Source organism: Nicotiana tomentosiformis, chromosome 2 (assembly GCF_000390325.3).
Source record: "Nicotiana tomentosiformis chromosome 2, ASM39032v3, whole genome shotgun sequence".
NCBI classification, from domain to species: Eukaryota; Viridiplantae; Streptophyta; class Magnoliopsida; order Solanales; family Solanaceae; genus Nicotiana; species Nicotiana tomentosiformis.
Window position 1 is genome coordinate 133,205,071 of NC_090813.1, and position 11,195 is coordinate 133,216,265.

The 11,195-nt window shown below is 35.6% G+C and overlaps 1 protein-coding gene across 3 annotated transcripts; it reads left to right on the forward strand.

The window, feature by feature from the left end:
- The first annotated feature begins 670 nt into the window (after positions 1-670).
- On the forward strand, positions 671-9,963 carry LOC104110293 (casein kinase II subunit alpha-like). 3 transcript variants are annotated; one of them, XM_009619757.4, is made up of 10 exons: positions 674-1,160; positions 1,260-1,389; positions 2,292-2,486; positions 3,443-3,600; positions 5,301-5,391; positions 5,659-5,724; positions 8,954-9,036; positions 9,115-9,178; positions 9,264-9,332; positions 9,577-9,963. In XM_009619757.4, exons 1-10 carry the CDS (start codon positions 787-789, stop codon positions 9,634-9,636), a joined length of 1,290 nt encoding a protein of 429 aa, XP_009618052.1. In that variant the 5' UTR covers positions 674-786; the 3' UTR covers positions 9,637-9,963. The 3 variants fall into 3 exon arrangements, with proteins under 3 accessions (XP_009618053.1, XP_018631167.1, XP_009618052.1); XM_009619758.4 differs by lacking the exon at positions 2,292-2,486 and having other exon boundaries at positions 671-1,160; XM_018775651.3 differs by lacking the exons at positions 8,954-9,036; positions 9,115-9,178; positions 9,264-9,332; positions 9,577-9,963 and adding an exon at positions 6,860-8,118 and having other exon boundaries at positions 673-1,160.
- Positions 9,964-11,195: the final 1,232 nt, after the last annotated feature.

The window sequence follows — 11,195 nt, forward strand, 5'->3', positions numbered from 1 at the left end:
GCCTTGTTGTATTCTCTAATCTCTATTCCACGACTTTATGTTTTCCTCTCAGTTTTAATAATAACAGCATCTATGGTTTGTTGGCCCTTGCCAAATAAGAAAAGCATAGGTAAATTAAAGTTGCCGTTGCGGTTGTCTTTTATCCTTGGGATAGAATAGAGCATTGGTACCTCTTTATAAGCAATATTTAAATAGCAAAAAGAAAAATATACTTTGATAACGAACACGCCATTGCTTGATAATTTATCTTCTAAAACATCAATTCAAATATAAAATATTAGTGATTTATATGTAAAGTATCCATGCACCTATGGCGCTTCTTTTGCTAACAAATGATGTGCTTTTGATAAATATGTTAATAAAAATTAGTTATATGTTTAATAAACAAATTATTTATGTTCCTTCATCTTTTAGAAGAGGGAAGTCCTCGGGAAATTTGATTTTATAGTTTGTTACAAATATTAGTTTAGTTATATAGTAACTATTTTTACATGAGATCAATAAAACAACACACTAGATCTATAAATAAAATAAAAAAGATCTTAGTTGGCGTAAGAGGTCATTTTCCTTAATTCCTTCGAGACTTAGAAAAAGAAGAAGAAGAAATTCAGAAAATACAGACGTACGACGTCGTTTGATTCTATTAAGTAGGTTTAGGCAAACGCATGAGAGATGCAAAGTCAAAGGGGAAAAAAGAAAAGATGAGGAAAAGAAAGGAGGGTTCCATTTCAAGCATTGTGTGCGTAATCCATTACCCAAATATATAACCTTCCCTTCCCTCGTTTGATGGCCGTACGGCCATTTCACTTCATTGTTTCATTCCACCACCACCACAACCATCGCCTCCTCTCTCCTTTTCCGGCCACCTCTTCTCTCTTCCCCTCTCTCCTCCGTCTGTTTTCCTCGAAAACTCCGTCCCTCTCTCTCACCCGACACAAACACAAATCACCTTCTTCGTTACCTCCGCCGCCGCCGTCACCGTCACCGTCATCTCCTTATCTTCACCGACCGTCGGCAACTTTATCCGAAACCCTGGCGCAGAAAATAGGGAAATCTATTCGGCGTCCCGGTGCGCCGTCCAAGGCCCGGGTTTATACGGACATCAATGTGATCCGACCCAAAGAGTATTGGGATTATGAATCCCTTACTGTTCAATGGGGGTAATTTGTTCATTTATCGCTTGATTTACTTTGTTTATAGCTATTAATTAAGGTTGTTTGAACGAAGTTAACTTTTTATTTGCTGATTTGGTTGTATAGAGAGCAGGATGATTACGAGGTGGTAAGGAAAGTCGGGAGAGGAAAGTACAGCGAGGTGTTTGAGGGAATTCACACTACTAATAATGACAAATGCATCATCAAAATCCTTAAGCCTGTCAAGAAGAAAAAGGTTGCTCTTTTTCCTTCTTTCCTTCTTTATATAATATCCGTATTCAGTGCTAGTTTTATAAGCTGAAATTGGTGCTTTTCAGAAATTTAAAGTTTTTCATTGTGAGGTGTCAGAATATCTATTGTTGGACGAGTTTTATTTCAGCTTGGGGAATGAGAATGACATATTGTTTCATTTGCTTGTGTTTTATTTGAGTATGAACTAGACTAGGCTCATTTTCCCGATAAGTAATGAAAAAGAATAGGCTCATTTAAGAAGTTGGAATTGGCTTGATATATGGAGAAAGGAAAACTTGCTTGAGTTTTGAAAGATGCGGTCTACCATTTAAGATTGGAACTGAAAAGAAGGTGAAACGGGGGTGACTAGAATAGAATATTAAGGTAAGGTGAGTATTATTAAAAGAAATTGGCATCACGTAGGTGCAATTAGATGTGCAATACAAAAAAGCAAGACTCAAAACCTTACTGCTATAGATAAGGAGTTGAGGAAACCATCAAGGTATCAACATCATATAAATTTGTCATCTTACACCATGGAATCAGATTCTTAGAATGTTCAAGTCCTTAAAAGGGTTAGTCATTGCGTAATTCTGTGTTGCTGAGCTACGTAATATATTATTGATATTGTTTAAGCTCATTAGACATCTTCTGGTTTTAACTTCTTAATCTTTCATTGTTTAGCCAAATAATTCTTTCAATTGCGTATATCTGTAACTGCCTATGTTTTGTTAATTTACTGTAGTAGCTCTTGCTTACTTGTGTGCTGGAGTATCATCTATCTGCAAGTAATCTGTGCATTTGTCTTTTTGTGGGAGCTCTGACTCATGCTCTCTTATTTGTTACAACATATCTTTGCACCTTTATTTTGTGTAGGTACTTATATATTATTGACATTAACTGCAGATCAAACGTGAGATTAAGATACTGCAGAATCTTTGTGGTGGACCTAATATTGTGAAGTTACTCGATATTGTCAGAGATCAGCAATCGAAGACCCCAAGCCTTATATTTGAATATGTGAATAACACAGATTTTAAAGTGCTGTATCCTACTCTTTCCGACTTCGACGTTAGATATTACATCTATGAGTTGTTAAAGGCAAGTTCTCTGTTGATATGGATTTTAAGGCCTCTCAAATATATGATCTTCGTTTTATCTTCAATATTTCTCTGGTTACGGAAGCTTGCTATAGATTATAGTAATATTATATTATTGCTATACAAGATGCTCCCTTTGAATCTCTTATTCGGATACCATCTGGAGATAATTATGTGCAAATTGCTTTGAGATAATGAACTTATTTCTAGCGAGAAATTTCACTACTCTTTTTGAACAAATTTCACAGAATGATTATGTGCATAATGGTTGATCTATTTCCATTTTTACCCTATCCAAAAGCTTGGATTCTTTTCTTAGGAGGAAAAAACTAATCCTCCGACAATTTGAACTAATCTCTTTAACTGAACTCTCCATTTCTTCATGTTTGAAACTATTATCCGAAATATATCTTCTCCATTCAATATAATAATGTATCTAGATATGGGTGCGCAAGCTGGCTCGGGCACCTCCGTCATCAAAAAAGTGAAAAATAATGTATCCAGATATGATTTATCAACAAGAAAAAGGTGTAACTGGATTTTGTATTATCAATCTCTATGCAAGTCAAAGTAGACAAGTATCTTGGAGTATGATCTAAAGCTCCTTGTTTGCTATTATGAGTCGAGAAGACACACTCTTTTGATTTTCTGGCTGACTGGTGAGATTTGGGTTTAAAGATAGGTAACTGTATCATCTCAGGTTCATATTATTTCTGCTTCATAATTTGATGAGATTTCTCTGTTTGAGTACAATAAAGATAAATTACTGTGCACAAGAATGAAATGAGTTATAATGGAGCGAAATGAATATTTCTAGTTCGGGATCATGACAGTTGTTTGTGGTACTGCTGTTGTTTTACAAACTCGACTCTTTTTACATATGTTTCTATATTATGCCTTGCAATTGGTATTTTCTTGAGGTGCCAGAAAATTCAAGTATTACTGTATCCTCTACAGGCATTAGATTATTGCCATTCTCAAGGTATTATGCACCGTGATGTGAAGCCCCATAATGTAATGATTGATCATGAGCAGCGTAAACTTCGGCTAATAGATTGGGGACTTGCAGAATTTTATCATCCTGGAAAGGAATATAATGTCCGTGTGGCTTCTAGGTTCGATCTTCCACTGCTATTTGTATCATTTGTCTTTTGACATTTAAAATCATATCAATTTAACATTTGAATAAGGATTTCTCTTGTTTCCTTTATTCTTATTAATTTGAGTGGTGGCAGGAATCTCAATTTGCTTGTAGTCGTTAGCATTTCTTTGTTGGGGCTAAGTAATAGAGGTTTCTGCATATTAAAGCACCCGATGGATCTAGAAAGGAGGACTATAGCTCCTTTAGCTATGTAAGGAGTCTATGAACTCCATCGAAGTGTCAAAATTATTTACATTGGACGTCCTACAACCAAGTACCAAAACTTGCTAACATCTACATTTCGTATTGTGTACTGCATCAAAGTTAAACATTCCTTCTAATCACCTGATATATGTTTGCATACATTCCAAAGTGTGCATAAATGGATATTGTGTTTTGAACAGTTTTTCGGTGTGTCCTCATCCTCTGTTCTTACCAGCACCCCAGGAGTGCTTTTCAGTGCCTTTGGCATCACCAATTGAACACCATTCTTTGTGAATCCATGTGCACCTAACGTAGAATAGCGCACAATGGAAGCAAACAATCCCAATTGACGATACCAACTAGTTGGGATTAACGCTTAGTTGTGTTGATGTGCTTATATTAGGTCCAATGTTTACCCGGAGCCTTAGATCTGTTTGCAAATTTGTATTTCAAATGAAATTTAGAGAACCTTTGGTGTTGGAGAACACACCTTTTTTTGTTGGATAAAGCAAGAACCTAATTTATCTTAATCCAAATTATTGAGCTTTGAAATGAAACCGGTTTGAATGGAATGACATTGTATTGAGGATTCATATGGCTGCGCCTGACTAGCTTGGAATTGAGAAATAGTTTTCGTTGTTTTATAGCTTTTACCATTTTTTTATTTGGATGATAACACGAAAAAAGATTATGCTTAGAACTCCTAGGAGGCAATGCATGTGTTTATTGTGGCATTGTGCTCTTGAATCTAAGAGGATAAATTTTTGGTGGGAATGCATAGTTAGAAACCTACTTACCCAAAGAAAAAAATGCATATTAGAAAATCGTACCTCCAGTTCCTACATAGGCTGGCCAAAATTTTGACTCGAAAACGTATATACTGGATTTATACTTGGTTTAGCAGTCTAATACTAAGAGTTCATTTTGATGGGAATGCAATTCGAGAGACAGAGAGGTTAGGATAATAAATGTATTTTGAAGTGCATTTCCTTGCAAGTGTTAGGGTCAGGAACCCAGCTGGGGTAAGGAATTGGGTTTGGTAGCGTAAGCAACGGAAGGGAGGTTTTTGAGCTCAGAAGAATCAAAGCAGAAGTATTTTGTCTGTCTCTATGTATTAGTCATGTTCAATGGGATACTACTTTTGTGATAGTTAAGAGCATTCCCTCATCCATGAAGATATAGCACTTACATGAAGCTTTATAATTAAGTATCACTATCACCTCATTTATGTGATTATAAATTCCTAGGATTTTGCTTGCTTTTGCCATAATAGAGAAAAATGATTCTGGTTTGTTGCATGCACATTTTGTTACTTTATTGATATGGGTTACATATGCTTTTTCTGCCCTTTTCCCCTCAAATACCAAACACTAGTTTTAATTCTGTATCTAATCTCAATATTTTTGGAGGGCTGCTTTGCTTTCTCATTGTAGCTTCTGACGGACTTACCTCCTCTCATTATGGTCTCAGATATTTCAAAGGTCCTGAACTACTTGTTGATTTGCAAGACTACGACTACTCGTTGGACTTGTGGAGTCTTGGTTGTATGTTTGCAGGAATGGTGAGCAACAGTCTTTTTGCACCCTTTTTTGGCTCTCTTTTGGTGTCATACAGATGCACATTCGAGACTTCATCTTGCATGCGTTATGCTCTCTACCTTTTTTTATCTGTCCTTGACTTGGTACTTACATTATGCCATTCATGACTGATTCTCGTCTGGTAAATCATGCATGAATGGCAGATACTGAGGTCCAAAAGTCAGAACTTACTTGTCTGTTAAGGTGTCCTCTCACTTTGATGCTTACTTCTAAGGAATTGTACTGTATAGATATTCCGGAAGGAGCCTTTCTTCTATGGGCATGACAATCATGATCAACTTGTGAAGATTGCGAAGGTATGCAGAATGTCCACTTTGAAGTTTATCGTTTAGCCTTTGATGTTTAATATATGGCATGCATGCTTTGGGAATGAAGTCACATCTTCCTTTTCTTTCTTTGATAAATTGGTAACTAACTCACACATGAAGCTAAGTCTGAAAGAATCTTAATAGTGTTGATTCATCCAGATCGACGGTTTTCACAGGCAATGTGAAATTGTACTATTGTGATTATGGACTTATGGTGCATATGATAATGCCCCACATAGAGTAAATGGCTATATATAATACACACACATGCAAGTGTATATATCTGTGTGTGTGTGTGTATATGTATATATATGTTTGCGGTGCTTTGAGAAGCGTGAGAATGATATTCTCTGATTGTTCTGAGTAAATTATGGTTTACATATAAAACTTGTTCCAACTGTATGAAGTTAATCATGAGCACAGATCTCTCCATCCATAACCCATCATATGAAGTTAAACAGGGTCCACCATAAAAATGAGACCAAGCAGTGAATAAAGAAACCGCTCCCGGTCCTTTGCAAATCATGACCAATTGGTGGTGTTGTCTGTCTATGCACCCGTATTTGTCAAGCCTCACCGATGCATCACTATAGGTCGTCCCGCAAGACAACATGCTTCATTAATAATAATTGGCCTTTGCATACTGTCCAGTCACCCACAAGCCTACTGGCTGATACTTTTTCTATCACTTGTTAAGATCATCAACTCCCTGCCTTTTCTTTTTTTGGAAATTAGTAGCAAGTATTATATTACTGTAAATTGCCAAGCACTAAAGTAGTGCTGGGCTGTACAAAAATATTGTTCCATAAGATACATTACCTCTGTTAATTGATGACATTTCTCTTTTTTTTTCTCCTTTGCATGTATATCCGACTGATTAGACCAGAGAGCTATTACATAAACATCTAACACCTTCAGCATGCCTGTGGATGAAGTTTTCCCTCAAAACGCCTCTTGTTGTACTCTCTGTTTCCTGTCCATCTACTGAGAAGTTTCTTGGTTGATTTCATCACCCGTTTTATTACAAAATATATTCAAAACAAGGCTCCATAAGTGGACAGTGAAGAGACAGATGCCTGCTGCCCTTTACCTCCCTTTCACAAAATATACTGCAAATTTGCAGGCCCCTCCTCTGCAAGTTAGAGTCTGTCAATCTACCATCTTGGACTAACATCCAGCTCAAAAGGTACTCCGTGAGGAGCAAACCAAATTACATTCTGGGCCAAGAAGGAAAAGGACATCTTAAGGATACCAGACTTCTATAGCAGGAGTGAACAGAGTAGTCCCATTTCTCTGCAGAGTCCAGATTAAAGAATCTGAGGATTCTGTTTTAATAGAGATCTTATTAAGCTCGTTCGATACTGATATGATTCTGTCAACCTCAGTCAAAACTGTCCCTTCTGAATTTCATGTTCCATCCATGCTCAGGCACCTTGGCACCAACCACAATCTCCATGAGAGCCTACATCTGTTCTTGCATTTCTTTTTGCATGGTGCTCATTGATATATTTAAATACTAGGGAAAATGCACCATATTAAGTAAATTATGATCTGCCTATCATTGCCCTAATAAGTGGATTTCATCGATGATGTCAAAAAAGTTCACGTTTGGGGAGAGGGAACAATAAGTGAAAAACTTCCATTTTTTCTGGTACAGCTCAATATTCTCAAAAGCTTCTTGGGATTATTAAATGAAAGAAGAAAGAGTCTTAACAGCTATAGACCCTCCTTGTCCAAAAAGTCATCGATGAGGGTCCATAGCTGTTAAGACTCTTTCTTCTTTCATTTAATAATCCCAAGAAGCTTTTGAGAATATTGAGTTGTACCGGAAAAAATGGAAGTTTTTCACTTATTGTTCCCTCTCCCCAAACGTGAACTTTTTTGACAGAAGGCTGAGGGGTTGCAATCTTATGTGCATAGGAGGACACTATATATCTGTCTCATGTCTTTTCCTTTGTTTCTTGAATTCTCTTTTAGTTTTTTTGGGCGAGGGGAAAGGGAGTAATCTGGAGCAGTTCTTCAGGGACTTGATCATTTAGAAAATTCTTACATCCTATACTACAACAACATACCCAGTATAATCCTACAAGTGGGGTTTAGGGAAGGTAGCGTGTATGCAGACCTTACCCCTACCCGGCGAGGCAGAGAGGCTATGTCCGATAGACCCTCGACTCAAGAAAAGATGAAAAAAAAAGAAACGGGAAGAAGAAAGACGAAAATGGAAAAGGAGAAGCCGAAAAAGAAAAAGTAGCATCAAATAGTAACAACAACAACGACCTAGTAAAATCCCACAAGTGGGGTTTCAGGAAGGTAGTGTGTACGCAGACCTTACCTCTATCCTGAGGGATTAGAGAGACTATTTCCAATAGACCTAGACGAAAAGAGACGATATATCAGTACCATCAACAAAAATCATAGGAATAATAATATCATAGGAACCAATAAATAGATGAAAAACAAAAACAATAACCAGTAAATAAGGCCCGGCACTATGAAAACGGAAGAGTAGTGTGAACACAACATTGGCCACTAGCAGTCTAAGACAATCCTATCAGACTAGCCCCGCACTGGTACGAATTAGAAATATGCTCAACTACCTCCTAACCTACAACCTAGGTATTCTGTGCAGATACTTCAAAATGCTCTACATAATTAGCAAAAGGCTGCACGTACTAATATTGGATAGTTACAAATACCCATATCAGATGTATGCCATTAAATGAGTCTAGACATAACCTTGGCTATGGCTAAGCAAATGGAAATATTTTGTTGGTTGGTGGCTATGAAATGCAGGACTCGTGTCTGCTCTCTAAACAATTAAGTAGATGGAGAGTAGGTTCATGATGCATATGATTTCTTTTGAGCTAGACTGATCTATGATCATTGCAGTCCCACTTCTGTTTTTGTTGAACTGTGGTCTTGCAACTGTAGTAATTATAATCACCCTTGGCTCACCTAACCCCATGGTAAGGATGGATGATTTACCAGCAAAATGGGAGTTTAACTCAACTGTCAGTTCAGCCCTGCCTTACTCAGTATTCATCATCTTTACGGGGTCTTAAAAGAATTCTAAATTGTTTTGGAAGATGATATGACCGAATTTTTGTAAGATTACCAGGGTAAACATGCATGTGTTGTATATTTGCATTTAGAAAAGAGTACAATACTTTGATGTAGAGACCCCTTAAAAGTTCCTTTTTTATGTTTTGATCATCAGATTCTGGGGACAGATGAATTAAATTCTTATCTAAACAAGTATAGATTGGAATTAGATCCTCATCTTGCAGCCCTTGTTGGACGGTTAGTATTGTCAACTCAAAAACTATATTTCCAAATGGATCATTCTCTGCTAGATAATTAGACTTTTTCATTGTTCAGACATAGTAGGAAACCATGGTCGAAGTTTATTAGTGCTGAAAACCAACATCTCGCAGTCCCTGAGGTATGAAAGCTAGTTTCGATAGATTTTATAAATACAATGAGATGAAATTCTGTTTACCTAAAAATGTGCAATGCTTATTTTTCAGGCGGTTGATTTTGTTGACAAACTGCTCCGCTACGATCATCAGGAAAGACCAACTGCAAAAGAAGCAATGGTAAAATCCTCCCTGCCTTTTGTTATTTTCCAGCTTATTAAATAAATAAAGAAAGTTCTCTGTTTTCCTAAAATAAATAAATAAATAAAGTTCTCTCTTTTCCTAAAATGAAGGTTAAAATTCCCAATTTTTTTCCTTAATCATCTTTGATTTCTACCGGGCAATATGTTGTTGATTATTAAATATGCGGTCAGTTCAAGATTCTTAGAAATGTTGCCCACTGTAACTGTGATCGACATTGCAGGCTCATCCATATTTTTATCCTGTACGAAATGCTGAAAGCAGTAGAACCCGCACTCACTAAAAGATCTAGCATCCAATGGACCAAGTTCTCTGGTGACAGCCAATTATTGTGAACGCTTCTTCTGGTTGAGTTGCTGGTTATACTAGGTAGTTCTCTGTATACCAGCTTTTTGTTAACTGTATTATTTCTTTTAGCTGTGTGAGACCTGGAAGAATGAGCAAAATTCAATTTGTTTTCTCCTTTCCTGGTTTACTTTCCCTCTTAATTTATTTTCCTTTCTCTTATTTTTTGTGCCTCTGAAGTATAACTATATGAATTCGTTCAGAGTGTAATATGTGTTCTTGAAACATTAAGAAATATTGAGCAGATGGATAGTATCTCCAAAAAGTCAGATGAGTCGAGGACTATATAAGTATTACTATGGTCCTACCTAGGTTTGAGAATATGTTTTCCTTTTGGTGCCACAAAGAAAGGATTTCGTAATGTACTGTACAAACATTTACAAACCCATGAACGTATGTCAGCACTCAGCACTGAACCATGTATTCATATCTAAGAACATGCTTTTCTTTGAAGATGCTATTTCTGCCTTTAATTCTGCAAATCTTTCGTTTTGTTTAGCCGCAATGCTTAAAGGGCAATAATTGAAGGTTGCCATCTATTAATATTTGTGGCTTTCAACGTTGATTATAGCTAAGCGTAATCATCGAATAATTTTATGACTAAACTCTTTTTGTCCTTATATTATGATGCACGAAGGCCGTTAGCGAAATGTCGTTCGTTTTTTTTGCCTTTTAAAAATAGAGTTGGACAAGTTGTAATTAGTTGTTTTTCTAAAATTTAGGATTTTGAAATCAAATAAATTTTTTTCTTATATAATATTTTCTTATTTGATCTATGTAAAACTCCTAATATTTAGGAATTTGAGATTGAGTAAGATTTTACCTCGAAATTTTCTATAAATTAGGTCAAGTAATAACATCTCACTTTTAAGCTCCTTTCACGTTACGTTATAGATAAATAAAAAATTTGATTCTCATAATATTCACACATTCTCAAAAATATAATTTTTAAGTGGTTCATATAAAAGCAAAGAGGTCAACGAAAACTAAAAAGCAGAAGCACAAAAACTCTCTGTGGCTATATCAACAAATTAATCTAAGCGTTTAGTTAAATCACTTTTGTTGTTTTTTCTTTCTCTTTCTTCACCTTTAAAGTTAAAATATATTTTAAAGGGATCCTCTATGATTTTCCCTTTAAAAATATATTTGATACTAGACAAAATAGTTATTTAATTATTTTATTAATATTTAGGGCTTGAAAATTCGTTGAAATTTGGTTATTTAATTTTTTCTAATTTGAATTATATACTTAAAAATTAGGACTTTAAATCAATTAAATTTTACCTTAAATAAATAGTTAAAAAGTCAACTATTTGAAGCGTTAATTTTTATTATCCCATCCTTATTCGAAATCTAAATTGATAGGTTAATTACCTCTTTCATTGTCTTTGTTTTGCAAGCATCTAATATCTATTACTTACTAATTATAAAAACATGAAGACTTTGCAAAAATGATCAATATTTTAATCCTTTGGAGATAAATTTATATTAGACAAA

Coding starts and splice junctions, on each gene's coding strand:
- LOC104110293 (XM_009619757.4), top strand. CDS start 787: ATGGCCGTACGGCCATTTCACTTCATTGTTTCATTCCACCACCACCAC. Junction 1,161..1,259: donor TCCCTTACTGTTCAATGGGG/GTAATTTGTTCA, acceptor TTGGTTGTATAG/AGAGCAGGATGATTACGAGG. Junction 5,725..8,953: donor AACTTGTGAAGATTGCGAAG/GTATGCAGAATG, acceptor TTTGATCATCAG/ATTCTGGGGACAGATGAATT.